General features: G+C 37.9%; 1 protein-coding gene across 2 annotated transcripts in view; it reads left to right on the forward strand.

The window, feature by feature from the left end:
* LOC311083308 (uncharacterized protein) overlaps positions 1 to 19,771 on the forward strand; it is a 20,945-nt gene continuing 1,174 nt past the window's right edge. The window contains exons 1-20 of one of the 2 annotated variants that reach the window (XM_084114749.1): positions 1 to 140; positions 3,550 to 3,888; positions 4,022 to 4,053; positions 5,403 to 5,427; positions 10,014 to 10,045; positions 10,414 to 10,441; positions 10,573 to 10,622; positions 11,046 to 11,070; positions 11,257 to 11,315; positions 11,406 to 11,433; positions 11,753 to 11,805; positions 11,943 to 11,961; positions 12,055 to 12,384; positions 12,842 to 12,930; positions 15,341 to 15,368; positions 15,611 to 15,663; positions 15,939 to 15,966; positions 16,066 to 16,392; positions 16,615 to 16,694; positions 18,842 to 18,902. In XM_084114749.1, coding sequence (XP_083970875.1) covers positions 122 to 140; positions 3,550 to 3,888; positions 4,022 to 4,053; positions 5,403 to 5,427; positions 10,014 to 10,045; positions 10,414 to 10,441; positions 10,573 to 10,622; positions 11,046 to 11,070; positions 11,257 to 11,315; positions 11,406 to 11,433; positions 11,753 to 11,805; positions 11,943 to 11,961; positions 12,055 to 12,384; positions 12,842 to 12,930; positions 15,341 to 15,368; positions 15,611 to 15,663; positions 15,939 to 15,966; positions 16,066 to 16,392; positions 16,615 to 16,694; positions 18,842 to 18,902 — 1,705 coding nt within the window. In that variant the 5' untranslated portion in view covers positions 1 to 121. Of the gene's footprint in view, positions 141 to 3,549; positions 3,889 to 4,021; positions 4,054 to 5,402; positions 5,428 to 10,013; positions 10,046 to 10,413; positions 10,442 to 10,572; positions 10,623 to 10,687; positions 10,768 to 11,045; positions 11,071 to 11,256; positions 11,316 to 11,405; positions 11,434 to 11,752; positions 11,806 to 11,942; positions 11,962 to 12,054; positions 12,385 to 12,841; positions 12,931 to 15,340; positions 15,369 to 15,610; positions 15,664 to 15,938; positions 15,967 to 16,065; positions 16,393 to 16,614; positions 16,695 to 18,841; positions 18,903 to 19,771 lie in introns of both variants that reach the window. The other variant, XM_084114748.1, reaches the window with a different exon arrangement.

Below are 19,771 nucleotides of genomic sequence, written 5' to 3' on the forward strand. Positions count from 1 at the left end.
AAGGGAAAGGTACAGTAGGTGAAATTCCGATCTTAATCATCCAAGAATGAAAGTAAAACAGACTTGTGTTGTTGTTTTCTCTCTTACTGGATGTGTTTTCTTCCTGTTTTAGAAAGGAAACATGGCAGCTAGAGGTGGCAGTAAGTTCTCTTCAAATTATTCTAAACTACTCTTGTTAACTGGTTTAACTATTAATCAACACATGGGGTGCTGGGGACTGGGGCTTTACAGTCATGGATTGTGATTGTTTTAAAAACGTTTTATGTTGTTATTGCAATGCATTAATTTAGGTCATTCCTACAGTTCAAACACACACATTAATATTATATTTATATGATATGATTTAGCCTTTATTGTGTAAGACTGTAAAGTTAGGAATTAGTAGAGTGGAAAAAGAATTCAGTGAGTATAATAGCTCTTTATGCGTTGCGAGTTTCTTACGGGTCTGACTACATGAATTTGACTTTATTTTAAATATGTGTTACTTGAGCGCTAACATTGTTATACATTTGATACGGGCACTACCTTTGATGGAGAAACTAACAGTCTAAAAACAAACAAAAGTAGTTCCCTATCAGTCAGTCACTCTCGACTTACGCCGGACCGACTAATAGGAATCTCGCTAGACAGGCCAATCTAGAGTGAAACTAAACGAGCCAATGCATATTGGTGTGCAATCATTTGCATCAGCTGCTCAGCCACGCAGCGCGGGTATATAATGAGCAGAAGGTGTGACTGCACTTCAGTCTTTTGCTTCGGAACCAAGCACTTCAATGCTCTATTCAAACTACAAAGAGATTGTGAAATCTACGAGCAAGTTTCTTTTTTGGACCTCTCCACTCTGGTGCGGGCATGACAACACAGCAGCACGACCAGCCTTTTCTCTCTCTTTTTCTCTCTTCCCTTCTCTGATGTTTTTACAGCTGGTAAGGTGCGCAGGTGAGAGCGCTCAAAAGCCGTTTTGACAGCTAGTAAGACCAGCGAGAGAGAGACAGCGCATTGAGAGGTGAGAGAGAGAGGTGCACATTCCTGTCTGTGTTCACGTGACTGTTCCCCTGCGTGTTTCAACACCAGTGAGAGCAGTCACTAAAAGAGCTTACACAGATAGAACGCGTCTTTACAAAGATGACATTCTATCTGTGTGTTTCTGGATGCGGTCATTACCTGGGATTGCGGGATACGATGAAGGTCACTGTGCGGTCAGTGGGTTGTGTGGTGGTCCAGGAATACCATCTCTGTCTGTGTCTGGCCGACATGAGGGAGACCGACAAGTTCCGGTTTCTCAACTCCCATGTCCCAGACCGTCCTCGTCAGCGACGCGGTCGAGAACTTCGCCCAGCAGTTCTCGGCTGTACAAAAGCTGTACTGCTCGTCGCCGGGGGCGGCCTTCTGCGTCTGCCCTTGCTCCCATGCCGCAGCAGCCTCAGTCTAAATGGCGCCATGGAACCTGTTCATCGAGTGGTGTTCTCGCCGAGAGGACCCACGAAGATGTTCGATAGGGTCCGTGCTTTCCTTCTTGCAGCAAGGGTTGGAGCGAAGGCTGTCTCCCTCCACCCTCAAAGTACATGCAGCCGCTATTTCAGCACATCACAAACACATATATGGCAAATCAGTAGGAAAGCACGACCTGGTCGTCAGGTTCCTTTGGGGGGCGAGACTGTTAAACCCTCCTCGACCCCTCTCCATACCATCCCAGCCTGGCTATGTGCCCAAGGTTCCTACCACTCCCTCCAGAGACCAGGTAGTGAACCTGCAAGCGCTGCCCCTGGAGGAGGCAGACCCAGCCCTGGCTTTGCTCTGTCCCGTTCCCACCCTGCATCTGTACGTGGACAGAGCTCAAAGTCTCAGGACCTCAAACCAGCTCTTTGTCTGTTACGGAGGCCAGCAGAAGGGAAAGGCTGTCTCCAAGCAGAGGATGGCCCACTGGATAGTGGATGCCATCGCCTTGGCGTTGCATCCTCCTTGGTGCTGGCACGTGGCACCTCGCTAACAGATATCTGTAGAGCTGCAGGCTGGGCTACACCTAACACGTTCGCTAGATTTTATAGCCTACGTGTAGAGCCGGTCTCCTCCTGTGTTCTGATCCTAAATGGGTAGAAGCACTGAGAGGCCAGGCTCTGTTAGCTTGCTGCACCATACTATGCTCGTTATTCTCCAGAGTGAAAAACCTGTGAGTCCTTCAACCCCCTCGGCCCGGACATGGTGGAGTGTCCGGTGCCAGGCCTTTATCCGTTGAATCCTTGAGAACCGGGTTTAGGCTGGGTTCCATATGTGTGACCCTACGGGGATCCCATATGTGTATCCTTCCACGGCTGCTCCTAATCGAAGCCCGTGTCTTTCCCTTGGGCTGAGTCACCCAATGTTCATATGCAGTACAACCTTCGGGCTAGTCCATATGTATTTTTTCCACATAACTTCTTCAAAGTATGTGGCTTCCACAGCGTTCCCCTTCCCATAGAGAGGGCACGCTTTCCCAGTGTTATAATAATTCATTACATTTATATAGCGCTTTTCTGGGTCCTCAAAGTGCTTCACATATGGAAGGGGGGAATCTCCTCAACCACCAGCAATGTGCAGCATCCACTTGGATGATGCGACGGCAGCCATATTGTGCCAGAACACCCACCACACACCAGCTTATTGGTGGAGAGGAGACAGAGTGATGAAGCCAATCAGTATATATGGGGATGATTAGGAGGCCATGATGGACAGAGGCCAATGGGCAAATTTGGCCAGGATGCCGGGGTTACACCCCTACTCTTTTTCGAAGGACATCCTGGGATTTTTAATGACCACAGAGAGTCAGGACCTCGGTTTAACATTTCATCCGAAGGACTGTGCTCTTTGACAGTATAGTGTCCTCGTCACTAAACTGGGGCGTTAGGACCCACACAGACCACAGGGTTATCCAATAATCTCACTGTATGGGTTATCACGGAACAACAGTGACAGATACACTGTGTAAGACCTCTCCTATCGTCCTTCGAGGCAAGAAGGGGTAGAGGCTTACACAGGGCGCTGGTTGGGGTGCCGCAGCTGTGGCGCTTTGATAGGGATTTATATTAGTTGGTCCGACGTACGCTGAGAGTGAACGACTGATAGGGAACGTCTTGGTTACATGTGGTAACCCTCGTTCCCTGAAGGAGGGGGAACAGAGACGTCCGTCCCGTCGCCACATCTGCTGTTGCCCGCCGGGGCGGCCAGCTTATCAGGCTTGGCTCCTCAGCAAAAAACTGAAGTGCAATAACACCTGCTGCTTATTATATACCCATGCTGTGTGTCTGAGCAGCTGATGCAAATTATTCCACGCTAATGTGCATTAGCTCATTTAGTTTCACTCGAAGTAGATTGGCCTTTCTAGCGAGATTCCTATTAGTCCGTCCGACGTACGTCTCCGTTCCCTCCTTCAGGGGACAAGGGTAACCTTATGTAACCAAGATGTTATACCTTAAAAGTACTAAAACACACTGAATTGTAGGAATGACCTGTTTGAACAAAATCACAGTACATGTGATATTTGAATCTCTCTCCATGTCTCTTCTCACACAGATGACTTTCAACTTGTTATCCCTGAAAGAGGTGAAAGAGTTAAGATTTGTTTGGGATCTACTCTCATTGTCTCATGTCACTTGTCTCCTGCAATCAGTGCTGTTGACATGGAGATTACTTGGTATGGTGGGACAGCATGTGTTTGCACCTATAAGACCAGAAAGATGACACAGGGTGCTGACTATGAGGACAGAGCCAGTCTGTTCATTCATGACCTGATAAAAGGGAATGTGTCCTTAAGAGTGAAAGATTTTAGAGAGTCTGATCTGGGAGTTTACATGTGCCAGGTCACCAGTGGAAATAAAACCCATCAGATAAAAGTAAATGTGGCAGAAGAAGGTAAGCACTTCATAAATCCACTCAAGATCAGGTATACTAGTAGTGTGCAATCACAAACATGCCTAGTAATTAATACGTTTCAATGAACAGCAATGCCTGTCCAATTAACACTTTTGTTTGTTGACATATGCAGTCTCTGCCAATTTGAAGGACGTCTTTACAGTGGTAAGACAGCACCGTTCTTATTGTAAATAACATATACAATAGTCAAGTCAGGTCACCTTTATTTATATCGGCCTAGCACTTTTTACAATACAGATTGTTTCAAAGCAGCTTTACAGTGATAACAGGAAAATAATGCAACAAAGTTGGTTTCGGCTGAACAGCAGATCTAGAAGAAAATAGTGTCATAGTCCAGCTTAAGTAAGTTCAGTGATGGTTCATTTCTGTTGTAAAAAGTTATTAATTTAGTTATTTATCTATATAGTTGCCCTGGAGAAAACAGATATGTCATCATCCAGCTCAGTTCAGTTCTCATATAATGGTGTCAATGCAGGCAGATCAGTAATATTGTTGAATATTAAGTGTCCCCAACTAAGCAAGCCAAAAGCCAAAGGCAACAGTGGCAAGGAACCAAAACTCAATCAGGTGACTGAAACCAGGCTCAGTCGGTGGGCCAGTTCTCCTCTGGCCAACAACATAGAGGCGATAAACAGTGATACCAAAAACAAGAATAATTAACATTTTCCAGTTCATATATTCAAGGGGGCAAATCTGCCTGGCCCATTCATTGTGTTAAATTCTTCAATAGTCATAAAATTGGATTGCATGTACATTGCATTTTATAAGAAATTTTGATTAATTACTTAAGAACAAAAAGCTAGATAAATAGCACATAGAACTAGAATCACTGGAAAAAGGAAATAAGGCTCAAACAAACTACAACTGCAATATTTGCCAAAGGAGACATAGACTTGTGTCGAAGCACACTAATTGGTAAACAAGACTCAGGTGGAGACAGTACATTTGCAAGTAGCCACAACAGGATACTAACAAAGTTAATTCAAATTTAGGGGCTGTTTACACAACACCGTTTTCAACTAAAACCGCAAAACCTTTTATGCGTTTTGACCGTTCGTTTACACGACAACAGCGTTTTGGGTGCCTGAGAACGCAAAGTTTTGAAAACGAGTTTCAAAGTGCAAGATTTTGAAAACGGTATCCGTGTAAACAACAAAAACGTGAATCTGTGAAAACAATGACGTCACGCACATGCGTAATGGGTGTTCAGTCTATATGTTTCATCGCCATCTAATGGCCTGGCAGCAGAATATTTCCTGTCAGTTTAAATATCAACCATTGTTGTGAAAATAGCCTTTTCTTTTTAAAATAAGTCTAGTAACATATACATTGTCTGTCAAATACATAAATGTCAGTGTGGCAAGGAATTTAGTAAGCTTTAACCACTTGTGTTGTGACTCATTGTAAGGAATCACCATGAATAAAACCTTGTTGTATAATGATATTATGTTTGTCCAGATAAGCTGAAATTATATAACCTTTTTCTCAATTAGGATTACAAAAGAGAATCAAGCAACGGTAAGTTCTTAAAACCTCAGAATCTTTGCCATCTTTAATGCATGGTGTTTCAGAAAGACAAAGAGTAGAACAACATCTATGTTGTGTTTTTAGTTCTGTCATGTTTGCCTGTTCATTTGACCCCGTTTCCCAGTGTGTCTAATTGTTATATTCCTATCACCCGTTGTTCTAATAATTAACTTGTTAGTCCCTGTATATTTAAGTTTGTGTTTTCCTCTGTTTCTTGTCTTGTCTCATCTATGGTTTCATATGGTTGTGTTTTCCTCAATTGGATTTATTATTAAAGACTGTTTCCTGATTTCTTCGTGCGCTACTTATTAAACACCCATTACACAAAGCAGAAGTGATGGGCACTTTTGAAAACGTTTTGTGAAGCTTCGAAACCTTTTCAGTTCGGAGCATGTATCAAACTGTCAAAGTCACATTGGTTTTAGTAAATGATTCTTAATTACATACATCATAACCGTTTCAAAATGTTTTGAAATTTCAATGCGATGATCTCTGTTAACCCATTAACCAGTGTCTGAACGGGTTTTACCTGATCTCGGATCAATTTTATAAATTTGTAAACATTAAACATTTAATGACATATGTATATAAAAAAGGAAGAGTTGTAGTTAAAAGTCTCTTGGTCTGTTTAACCAAGCTCTTCATAAAACCAACAAATCAAGCTGTAGTATTAGATGAATTGTTAACTGCATTTGATAGATAGGGGAGAGCGGGGCACAAAGTAATTCTTTTTGACTTTCTCAGTTTGTGTAAATCTACTTATGGTTCAGAGTATTTATTTTTTCCCACATTAATTCCCCACACGTCTAGTACAATTATGTGTTACATTGTAACATGTGAGGGGCACATTGTAACATAACATATGACAGCTTAAAATGTTATCTGATCTAATAAAAAAAAAATATACAAAACAAACTAAAATATTTTCTAAATAAAATACAATTAAAAAACTTTTTCATATAAAATAATGGCAATTTTTAATAATTAAATATAAACTCATTTTTGAGTTTTGACTACGAACACATGAAAACACAGCTATACAACATAGTTCAAAACAAATAAATAATTAGTAATTTCTGAACATTGACTCTCAGTCTTTATTCACCTTTTTCTCACGTTTTCTCAATAAAATTAATAAAACTATAGAATATAATAGCATATTTCTAATAGGGGCACATTGTAACGCAGTGTTACAACATGCCCCGCCTGCACAACTGGGATTTAAACCCTGCTAGTGTCTTCTGCTAGTTAGCGAAGCATTAAATAACTATCTCAACTGTTAAATAACATCTTGGAGATTAAAATAATATCAGATTTGTCTTATTTTAAATAAACACAAAAAATAGAGATGAAAAATTAACTTAAGTAAGAAATTTACTTTTGCTATGGTTTAATAAATGTCTATGGATATCTTCCAAAAAAATAAATAAAAAAAAATTGGCGCAATTTTTTCTCTATATAGTGTTGATATGGCAACTAGTAAATACACAAAGTTTCGTCATCCAAGCATGTGCGGAAGTATTTAAAACAAGCGTGTTACAACTAGCCCCGTGTTACGTTGTGCCCCGCGCTCCCCTACAATTGATTCAAAGTTTCGAAAAGAATATTTCTGCCATCACTGCAAGGCAGGCACAACAGAACTGAAAATAACACACGCATCCTTCCCTGAAGTAGGGTATGGAGATGCTATGTCGAAAGACTGACGTTGTGGGGGAATCACCAAGCCCAATCACTATTAGCGGTAACAAAATAAGTCAATGGACATTGACGAGCTAACTAAATCAGACGAGCGGTTGATTATCAGCATTCTGCCTATCTGCCTTCGACGTAACGTTGAACGTGACAGGCTGGTGGGGAATTCTGGGGTATAAATTCACAGAATAACAAGGAACAGGTGACCGTAATCAATCACTATGGAGACTAATAAACGTAACTATAGTAACAAAGTAAAACAGGAACTATACACAGGAAGTGAACACTGGGAACAATATATATAGAAAATATAGTCCTCGAACACAAGACAGGAAAATCTAAGCAAAATAGCAAAACAAATAAATATAAACTACTGTTCATAAGTTTGGGGTCAGTAAAATTTGTACTTTTATTCGGCAAGGACGCATTCAATTGATTAAGAGTGACAGTAAAGACATTTATAATGTTGCAAAAGATTTCTGTTTCAATTTTAAGATTTCTGTTCATTTGAAATTTATATCAAAGAATCTTAAAAAACTACTTCCACAAAAATATTAAGCAGTACAACTGTTTTCAACATTGAAAATAATAAGAAATGTTCCTTGAGCACCAAATGTTTCTTGAGCATATTAAAATGATTTGGTAACACTTTACAATACGGGTGCACTAATTAATTCATGCTTAACTAATGCACAGATAATCATGTGTTAATGTATGACTAATGAAGAACTAAACCATTAATTAATGATTACTGCATCAGTAACTAATACAAATTCTAAATGATTAATAGATTAAGTAATATATCAATTGTTATTAAAGGACAATTCCGGCGCAAAATGAACCTAGAGGTTAATAACACATGGGCACCGAGTCGACCGTTCTCTGGGATGTGTTTTCATGCTAATCGAATGTACCCAGTTTTAGCTCGAATCACTGATTAGCTTATAACGCTAGTATAGGGCATAGAGTAAGTAAAAAGAAATCGCTAGTTAATACCACCAACAAGGCTCAAAATAGCCCCACACTAACACGGCAGCATAATGAGGGTCCCTACATGCAAACCGAAGCATTGAGAACTTTGTAAGTGTACAGACAGTTTAATAAGAAGATACTTTATAAAGACAGTACACTTCGCGTATACAGGCAGGTGCAATCTTTGGAAAACAGTCTCGACCAGTCGAACCACGAAACAACGGACCATATGAGATTCCAAGTCACACAGTTCAGCTCACGTAGCACCGCGTTCGTGGTTCGACTGGTATGCATAGCATATGCCATTTTGGTGTTGACATCCACACTAAGCCATGGATTTCAATTTCCAACCATCTACAACCAAGATTTCACTGAGTCCGATGAACTACCGCATCCAGTACCTTGTTGTTCATGGCACAGTAATATGTCAGGTTAAAGCTACACTGTGTAGGATTCTCCCATCTAGCGGTGAAATTGTTTATGGCTACCAACTGAACATTACTTTCTAGCCCCTCCCATTCCGAAGGCGTTTTAACTCCTACGGTGGCCGTATTATTTCAAATCTGCCGGCAGTCGCGAGTAATCTCCCCCTCACATTCGTCACGGTGCCACTGAGTGTCAAAACGAGAAAGGCGAAGCTTGAATTTCCAGGTATGTCCCTCTTTGGCGAATGTATTTTCAAGATGGAGGCGCAACATGGCTTCCGCCATTCGAGCGACTCGCTCCTATGTATTCTAAATGGCAGATTCTACGCTTATGAGAATACTTGATTAGTTGGTGGAAGTAATTACACATTAATGAGCACATATCCTTTTGAAAGAACAAAGTGTTTTTTGCTAAGAATCAACTTAAAAAATTGAGGTCGTGGAACACTGAGAACATGCGGCCGAGCACTGCTATTTCATAACACTGTGTCTAGACTGGACAAAGACAATAGAACGTCCATTAAATTCAGTGATACTACACTGGATGTGGTGCGACGCTACACGACAAAACCCAAACAGTAAACTGATGCCACATTCTATTTCTGACGTACTCCGAGCTCTTGTGCTAGTTCTGTTACGAAGGACAAATGGACTTGCAATGGTCTGTCATGTCCAGTGTAGACAGCTAGTCTTGTCTAGTTTAAACACTGTGTAACAGCGGTCAGGAGTTCAGATTCTGGTGTGCTGATATTTATGTGCAGCCCAACTTACCCATCCTTCAAACACATTCTTTGACATTACATTCACTGCATGTGCAAACTGTCAAATCCCATAAATGGCATATTACTTAACAATTAGTTAATAGTCATGTGCCTCAACTAGTAAAGTCATAACATAATGATACATTTGCAAATCATTAGTTAATGATTAATTAAAGAAGACAACTGGAAGTTGAAGTACATTGCTTTGACCAATTGTGGTAATTAATTTACACTTTTAGTTAATAAAATATGTTATTAAGAAATTAATACATTATGACACATTTAATTAATACCAATTCATATATTACTTAATATATTAATCATATAGAATCTTTATTAGTTGCAGATGCAGTAATCATTAATTAATGGTTTAGTTCTTCATGAGTCATACATTAACACATGATTATCTGTGCATTAGTTAAACATGAATTAATGCATATTAGTGCACCTGTATTGTAAAGATACAATGAAAGATTACCAATGATGGCTGAGACTTGAGTAATGGCTTCTGAATATTCAGCTTTGTTATCGCAGGAATAAATTACATTTCAAAATAGATTAAATAGAAAACATTTATTTTAAATTGTAATAATATTTCACAATGTTATTGTTTTTACTCTATTTTTAATCAAATAAATACAGCTTTGGTGAGTATATAATAGACTTCTATTTCTCATAGCTCTTATTTGACAAGATGGTATTAATTTTCGTTTTCTTTTTTGTGTAGAGTATCATGGTGATTCAGATAATCAACTTGAGGTTTGTGTGCACATTTATATATGAACTAACACACACTGGTTTTAAATATCTTTATTTTACATAATTCATAAAATTCATTGCTAGATCGACACTCTTAATGTCAGTCAGCTTGCATCAACTTGCGGTATATTGTTTGTATATTGTTCTCTATTCTTGAATTTTAGATTACTTTGCCAAACAAAAATAACGTAACACAATTTACAGTATTACATTTCCCAGCTTTTTCTATAAAATGGTCTTTCACAACAGTTGACTTTAGTTTATCTTTGACCACTTTAGGATCACTATAAAGTGTTAAAGTGATCACACACTATAAAGTGTGTGGTGATGTTATGGCATAACATCCATTTTTTCCCCATCTCAATTAGGATTACAGTATGGGAGACGCAAGCTACGGTAAGTTGTTTTAGAACTGAATTACTATTGAGAAATATTTTACTTATTAACACCAGATTTTTTTTTTCCTTGTTTAAAGAGCAAAGTTATTTACAACAAACCATTTCACTGCTGTTTTGAACTTTTTGTAGAGTTATCAAACCAATTTGCATATCACGGTGATTCAGACAATCAGCTTGAGGTTTGTGTGCACATTAATATATGAACTAACACACACTGTGGTTTTAAATATCTTTCATTTATCAGTCCACTCTGGATTATCAATCTGCATTAAATTATCAATCCACTCTGCATATCGCAGAGCTTCAGGGAAGGATCAACATAAGGTGCGAACCCTGTGCAAACAACCTTGTTTGCAAATACTATTTTCACTAAATAGAGTGAAAATAGATAATGTTTCACCTTAGTACAAATAGCATGTTACTTCTGTTTAGATGCATAGCATCTACAGTATCACTAGATACAATATACTTGCACTTATTGTAAAGAAATTTGTGAGGATGTTATGTTTAGCCAAACAGGCCGAAGAAAAAAATATAACTTATTTATAAGAACTAAAAAAAAAATACTTGTAAAAATAGTTATTTATTTTGATTTCATGTAGGATTGCAAGGGAGAAACAGACAATGGTAAGTTCTGGAAATCATTGACTCTTTGCAATAATTAGTATTTGCATTGCATTTTTATTACTATATGTTGAAAAGCACTAATGTAACAGTTTGATACCTCACTGGAACAATGAAAACAGAATTTGTTGATCTTGCCTTTTAAGAGGTATTATTTGTTTATTATTTGTATTTCTCTCTTTATTATAGATTTTTCATCAAAGGACATCACATCTTATCTAAGCCATCCAGACAACAAGCAGTCTAGGGTATGTGCTCATTATTTTAATAACCTATTATTGTTTTTTTCATTCAACATGAGATAATACATTAAACTACATTGTTCTAATCTCAATTAGGATAACAGGATGGGAACCAAAAGCAAAAGTAAGCTGCCTTAAAATGATATACTTTTATTAGCATTTGAATGTGCATTGTTTATTAATAATTGTCAAACGAGTTTTGTGATTTGATGTTTCAAGTTAACTTTGAATGATACCAAATGATTCTATATACAGTAGATATTAAATATGTGAAATCACATTAAAAGCTACTCTCTATTACTCCATACATTACATTGCTCTATATATGCATTTGAAGATAGGGAGTTTTGAATTTATTTTCTCCTTTTACATGTATCTCTCATAATCTGTGTGATGTGTGAATCTTATTTGAGAAGAGCACTCAGTTTTTTCCTGTTTTATAGTACAATCAACCCAAGCTTCATATCACTATGAATCAAACAGGAGCCAACATGGGGTATGTGTACACATCCATGCATTATGTGGTTATTAAATTAAGCATAAATAATTTAAAGATTCCCCACTTTTAATATTTATTCCATTTAATATTAAACGTTGCTCTGTATTTGTTTTCATCTCGATTGGGATTCTAAGATGGAAGTCTTGTGCAACAGTAAGTTTAGGAATCATTCTTATTCCACCACAGAACATTACATTTTGAGTGTGTAAGCAAAAGTGAGTCCATCTTTCTCTCTTTTCTTCACAGAAAACTTTCAGCTTGTTGCTCCCAGTACAGCACACGATCCAGAGGTTTCTTTGGGGTCTGATTTCATTATTCCCTGTCACTTGTCTCCTGGAATCAGTGCTCTTGATATGGAGATTAGGTGGTCTAAGGATACAGCCAGTGTTTGCCTGTATAAGGACAGGCGGCTAACAGAAGGGGTTTTCTTCAAGGGCAGAGTGAGTCTGTTCATGACGCACAAGCTAAGAAAAGGAAATGTGTCATTACGTCTGAAAAACTTCATGATGTCAGATACTGGAAATTACCATTGTCAGGTCATCAGTAATGACAGAAGCGAGGAGATAACAGTAAGAGGTGAGCAGTCCTCAATGTCCTGTCAGAATCTGAACTTAAACAGAAATCTAGAGATCTACATACAATATGTGATCAGTAAACTGTTAGACTAGTGTGAACAAAATGTACTGTACTGCATATGGTCATGTTTCAGTCTTATCTGATCTACTTAAACAAGAATAAACCATTCATCAGAGGGAATGTATAAAAAACACTGACACTGATATGAAAACACAACATTTTAGATGATTAAATATGAATGTACAGTATAGACCCTTTTAAATACATTATGAAAATCTAGCTGATAGCTACAGCATAATGATTTCCAGCATGCTATAGGAAACTGAATGGGAAATGCAATCATGTAGTGTTGTGTTTGTGCCAGTTAGATGTCTATTTTTTTTCCAGATATCTAAGAACACAATTTCCATAAACATATTCACACTCAAGTAATGTTTTTATTTTAATTTTTTTTTAGTAAGGATTAATCCTGCTGTTAATCCATTAATCCAACCTGCGAGTCGGTCACCAATTCAAGATGGAAATGCTCAGTTATTGCTACATGAGGTCAGTAACTTTGTTTTAAAAAGGGAGGGGAGGGGGGGGGGTGATTGCTAATAGCTAATAGCCTACAATGCTAAATCAGATATGTAGGCCTACAATAACAATTAAAGGGGTCATGAACTGGATTGTTTTATTATTTTATAATGTTGTCTGGGGTGCCCTTATAATGTTAGTATGATTTTTACATCAAAAATTGTCATAATTTATAAATAAAAGCCATTTTTCCAAGCCTGATTTCAGCCTCAGATTTGAACGCTCTGTTTTAAGGGGCGTGTCTGCTGTGAGACTGCAGTGCAAACGCCCACTGCTGTGATTGGCTGACATGCTTGCATATGAAATAGCTAGTATTACATGAACTCTCTCGAAAACTTTTACTACGTTTTTACTATTACAGCTATCGAGATGAACAAATCGTGAAAAGTATGTTTAAAGCATTATATTTAAATCTATTCCATCACATGAAAGGTTGCAGCATGATGAGCACTGACTGAGCAGATGACAGACAGTCTGTTGATCGCGTGAATAAATATCTTATCATTGCAATGCAATTTTTGCACTCTCACAAATGCTTACACCAAATCACAATGCAAACACGATGTGAATACACAGTAAGAGCTTCGTTGTGTAGTGTAACAGTGTCATTATTTCATCACGAGTTTGGTAAGTGTCCAGATAAGCTCTCGCGGCTCGCGCTGTGCTGTTTGATTGACAGCTTGGGCGATTGGAAAGGGATCGTTCTTTGATCGCTTTCTGTATATAATTTAATAACAGTTTAAAAAAGATTATTTTCATAATACTACGAGAAATTATGTGAAGTTGATCGTTTAGTCACTGATGCATAAACAGTATTGAACGATTTTAAGAGAAAGATATCTGAACTTGAATAATTACACAGAAATCACTGATCGCAGATCAGGCATTAGAATACACATGGTTACTTGCATGTTGCTGGCAGATCCGTGTCGGGAAATTGTGATTGTCTGATTTAATAAAGTTTAACCATGCTGGAATCCGAAGGAAGCTTATGCAGACTGTCTTCTTCCACAACCAGGCACTGCACAATATTTAGTAAACAGCATGTTTATTGCTTGGAAGTAGCTCGATCCGGTTTAGCAATCATCATGTCGCATGTTATTTAGCATGTTTGGGCGAATCGGTGGGCGGGGCTAAACAGGCCGTGTTGAAGTAGGAGTTGATCTTCTTTTGTGGAGGCGGTGTTTTATCCTCTTTGACGTCATCAAGGGCGTAGATTTGGTTTGAACATTGGGGGGGTTGAAAATTTATTCTGCATATTTTTCATGTGATCATGGTATAAATATTGGGGGGGTTGTAATGCATAGATTTAAATATTGGGGGGGTTATCTCCCCCCTAACCCCCCCACAAACTACGCCCCTGGACGTCATAGTTCCCCACTTTGAAAAACGAGTCGTTTGCTGAGCCTGATGTCTATAAAAGCTTTTATTGGACTAACAATGTAGTTTTCAGTTCTGAAACTAACAGGATATTATTATAGTATGATGATCTCTTATATGTCAAAAGCTCAAGGAAAATTTCTCAGTTCATCACCCCTTTAAAAAAATAAAAAATAACACCACGACGTCCGTGTGAAGACTGTTCGCGAGGTGAGCCACAAAAAATAGCAGCGGCAACGAGCACTCAACTTCATTAAAAACACACACACACACACACACACACACACACACACACACACACACACACACACATTTCAGCACTATATCTGAAAATTAGCCCATGATTTACTCACCCTGAAGCCATCCTAGGTGTATATGACATTCTTCTTTCAGACGAATACAATCGGAGTTATATAAAAAAATGTCCTGGCTCTTCCAAGCTCTATAATGGGAGGCAATGTGTATATTTTTTTGGAAGTCTATCAAACCTTATCCATCCATGATAAAAGTGCTTGAAACGGCTCTGGGTGGTTAATAAAGACCTTCTGAAGTTAAGCTATGCATTCGTGTAAGAAAAATATCCATATATAAAACTTGATCGACTAAAATAACTAGCTTCCGGCAGACGGCCGTACACAAGTCGACTTATGCCAAAAGAGTAACCCTTAAAGGAAAGTCGATAAAGGTTCAAATATGGATATTTTTCTTACACGAACGCATCACTTCGCTTCAAAGGGCCTTTATTAACCCCCCAGAGCCATGTGGAGCACTTTTATGATGGATGGATAGGGTTTGATGGAAATATTCATTGACTCGCATTATAAAGCTTGGAAGAGCCAGGACATTTTTTAATATTACTCTGATTGTATTCGTCTGAAAGAAGAATGTCATATACACCTAGGATGGCTTCAGGGTGAGTAGGCTAAATCATGGACTAATTTAAATTTTTGGGTGAACTATCCTTTTAATTGTAAATACATTGTAACTGCATCTCATTTAGGATAAAACGACAAGAGAACCATCCAACAGTAAGTTGTCTTAAAATATCCTATCTATCTATCTATCTATCTATCTATCTATCTATCTATCTATCTATCTATCTATCTATCTATCTATCTATCTATCTATCTATCTATCTATTTGTCTATCTATCTGTCTATCTATCTGTCTGTCTGTCTGTCTCTTATCTGTCTGTCTGTCTATCTATCTATCTATCTATCTTAGTTGTGAAGAGCCTGTTTTTTTTAATTATTTTTTTTATTCATTATAGAATTATCAAGGCACACTTCACATCACAGTCGATCAGATAAGAAACAACATGGGGTATGTGTGCAGATTAAAACTGTCCATAAATATATTCACACTATTGTTTTACAGTCTACACCATACCATTCATTGATCAATAAATGAAGCATAAATTAATTAATTATGCATCAGAATTAATCCCACTTTGTTCTCATACTGCATTTTAAACTAGCCTCATCTTGTGACTCTCGTAAAGAATTACTGTAATATTAATGTTTGAATGTTATGTTGGATTAAAATCTTTAATAAATGTATATTTGTATATTATCTTTTTTAAATCTCATCCAAATTAGAATTACAGCATGGGTGTCTCAAGCAATGGTAAGTTTTCTTGAAGTCATTAACACATCATAATTTTTACTCATTCGAAGAATATTTATGGTTTGTTTGTGTCCATCTTTTTCACTCTTTTCCTCACAGATAATTTTCAACTTGTCATTCCACAAACAACTCAAGAATCAACAGTTTCTCTGGGGTCTGAATTCATTGTTCCTTGTTACTTGTCTCCTGAAATCTGTGCTACTGGCATGCAGATCAAATGGTTTAAGGAGACAGACTGTGTTTGTGTCTACAAGAACAGACACATGACTGAGAGGAGGGCTTACAAAGACAGAGTGAGTCTTATCACTCACGAACTGGAGATAGGAAATGTGTCCTTACATCTAAGTGACTTCAGTGTGTCAGATGTTGGAGATTATCATTGTCAGGTCGTCAGCAGAGACAGAGCAAAGGAGATTACAGTAGGAGGTGAGTATTTTGCAAGTCCATACTACATCAACCCAGTGCTCTAATTAACCATCTTTTGTCAGAATAAAGTAAAATGTAACCAGCATCAACGTAAGCTGTATTAATGCCACTTATGGAAGCCCAATCATAAATTAATTAGTTTGTAAGGAAATGTATTAGTTCGGTATCAAATAACACAAATATCTTACAAACCTATTCACACTTGAGTTATCGTGTTCTTAGTGAGGATGAAACCTGAAGTCCAACCTGTGAGCCAGTCACCAACTTCTCAAGATCGAAGTATTCAGCTAATGCTGTTTGAGGTAAGAAAACAGGTTCATTGATTTGAAACGACTGCATATTACCCCATGTCATTTGAGTTTAACCCTATAGGATCTGGGGTGTTTTTTGGGCTCATTTTCTTATTACACTATATTCAGCACAAAATTGGCTAGTATAATACTTGTGAGTTTAAGAAAGTTTCTCACTGGCATATTCCAAAAACAGTTGAATTGAATTTTATTACAAATAAATTTATTCAGTTTATTATTTTTGTTAATACTATAATGTCCAGTCAAGTCAACTTTATCCTCCTGTGACCCATGAATAGACTTTTGTCCTTTGTAGTGAACATTATATTTTAGTGAATTTCTCTGACACCATACATGTCACAGTTTTAAGTCTGGTAAAGTCCTGTAAAAAGCACATTCAGGGCTTTTCAGATACCAAATGTTTGGAGGTTTCACCATGAAAACAACTTTTCCTTGGTCTTTAAAAATGACTGACATTAATTTGACATTAGGAAATATGATCATATATTGTAATTATCATTTAAATCGGACTACTTTTCAATTTGTATTTCATAAACCAACATCTCAGGAAAACATTATGAGGTTTCAAATAAAAATATGACTTTCTGTTACAGAACAAGGCATTGATTTCATACATGTCCACTGTAGAGGACATCAGGACTTAAATCATGTTTATCAAGTATTTTGGGAGGCAGAAGTGAATAGGGAAAGAAATTATACAACAATATTCCTGTGAAATATTAGATATTATTATGAAAATGTTGCCAGTTATTACTCCCATTATTACACTTCTTTTTTCATTACATGTTGCCCCAAGAACACAATATGCAAATTAGATACAGTGTATAGATACATTGTATTGAATGGGAATATGAATTTATTGCCATTTTACCCACATATTGCATAAAGTAAAATGGTGTATCAATACATTCCATTATATCTTTCATAACATAGTTGAGCATCATTTTGGTTAAAAAAATCCTGAAACCCAAAAACTGATTGGTGAATAAAAAAAAATATTTAAAAAATCCCATTGTTTTTTCCTATACATGTAATTTCATTTATTTCAACTGAGTCCTGGTGTCCACTACAAATGACATACTGTAGCATAACATATGAATAAAATATTATTATTTATTTTTTTTTATTTTTTTACAATTTTACCATTTGCTTCTTATGTTCTAAACCATGTGATTACATGAATAAAATAATTAATTCAAAGAACTTTTTTTTCTGGGTCTCAGGATGTTATTGTCATTCTGCTGTATGTGGAGACATAGAAAGGAACAAAATGTTGTGCCTCACAGCACCACTGTGCTACATATAGGCTAGATATAAATGTACATATACCTAATCTACAGAAGTATCTAACTATACATATTTTAAGTACTTTACATAGACTATGGTTTACACATGTAACAACATGGTACAGAAATAAAAAACTGCAAAAATGAAAACAGTGCAAGGTGACATTAAGGGCACAAGGATGTAACAGACACCTTTATGTACACATAAATGTTTGTTTCCCAGGTGAACATGGGAGTGGGGATGTTAAAGAGTCCAGTGCACATACTGAGAGAGAGAGAGGAACATACACACAGTATTGCACATAAGAACCATAAAAAGTACTTGCAACAAAACAGTCCTTAGAGAAGAACAGGAGCAAGAGGTTAAGTGTACAATAGTGTGAGAATGGGGGTGTGTTGAAATGTTTCTGGTACAGGAGTGGAGGGCACACATAGCCTGGGGGAGAAGCTGTTGAGCAGTCTGGCAGAGCGGGCTCAGGTGCTGCGATACGGCCTTCTGGATGGCAGGAGCTGGAAGAGTCTGTGGGAAGGATGGGTGGGTCCTTCACGATGCTGCTGGCTTTGCTGGAGTGTCATGCAAAGAAAATATCCAAGATGGAGGGGAGAGGGAAACATGATTATTGCAGCTGTATTCACTTTTTGCTGTAGGGTCTTGCGTTCAGCAGCACTGCAGTTCCCATACCAGACAGTGATGCAGCTGGTCAGCTCACTCTCAGTGGGGTCGAGTGGAAGGAGACTTGATATTTTCAAAAGGGCGCAGGACGTGAAGTTAGTCGTTGATAGGCCCTCTTTGGAGAGTGATGTAAGTGTTGGTGGTCCGGGTTTGTATAACTAATGTCAGACATTTTGCAGATACACAAAATATGGACCGAAGAGGAGACGAACAAAATGGATGAATCTGCTCTAATGTCAGGTGAGAGTATAGTAAGAGGTCAGACTCAACAAACAGACTACTCTATCTAATACATGGACACTATTATAGTCTCTCATGTAGTCTATAATTGTATCCCTTAAAGGTGCTCTAAGCGATGTCACACGTTTTTTAGGCTGAAACATTTTTTGTCACATACAACAAACATCTCCTCACTATCCACTAGATGCCTGTCCCCTGAACACACTGTAAAAAAACGCGGTCTCTGTTGACAGCCCAGGCTCCACAAACGGCAACAAAAACAAACTGGCCCAGCCTGCACCACGAAACATAACAAACAGTGTTCCAGCCGACAAGAACGATTTGGGTGCGCGTGCACATGAAGGGGGGTGTGGGGAGTGGAGGAGAGAGAAGCATGAAGAGGGAGGTTAGCCAGAGGAGAGATGTCCCAGACAACGACAACGACTAACGTTAGAATTATATTCTCTTGAATTTTGATATGGCCGACACACGACCAACGAGACGACGTTCCGATGAACAAATAGCAAGAGGGGAAAAGGAGAAGGAACGCGCAAAGTCCCGAATTTACATTGGAAAAGCAGGGAAGGTAGGGATGAGGAGGAGGGAGTTTTGTTTGACAATACTCCGAACGTCAACAAGAAGTGACGTCACCCAACATCGCTTAGAGCACCTTTAAAACTCTAGTTTGTGACGTCAGAAACACCAAAGATTTCAAACTGTGTTTTGGTCAACTGTCTTTGGTTCACTGCAGGTTTAAGAAGAAAAAACTCAGCATTGGTGTTGACTTATGAATTTACACATGATTTGTCTTAAAACATATTAAAAACACCACATAGACATATAAACAACATTAAAAGCTTGATTTTCACCACAGGGGGACTTTAATACAA

The sequence above is a fragment of the Abramis brama genome (genome assembly GCF_963993115.1).
Source record: "Abramis brama genome assembly, chromosome: 5".
Lineage (NCBI taxonomy): Eukaryota > Metazoa > Chordata > Actinopteri > Cypriniformes > Leuciscidae > Abramis > Abramis brama.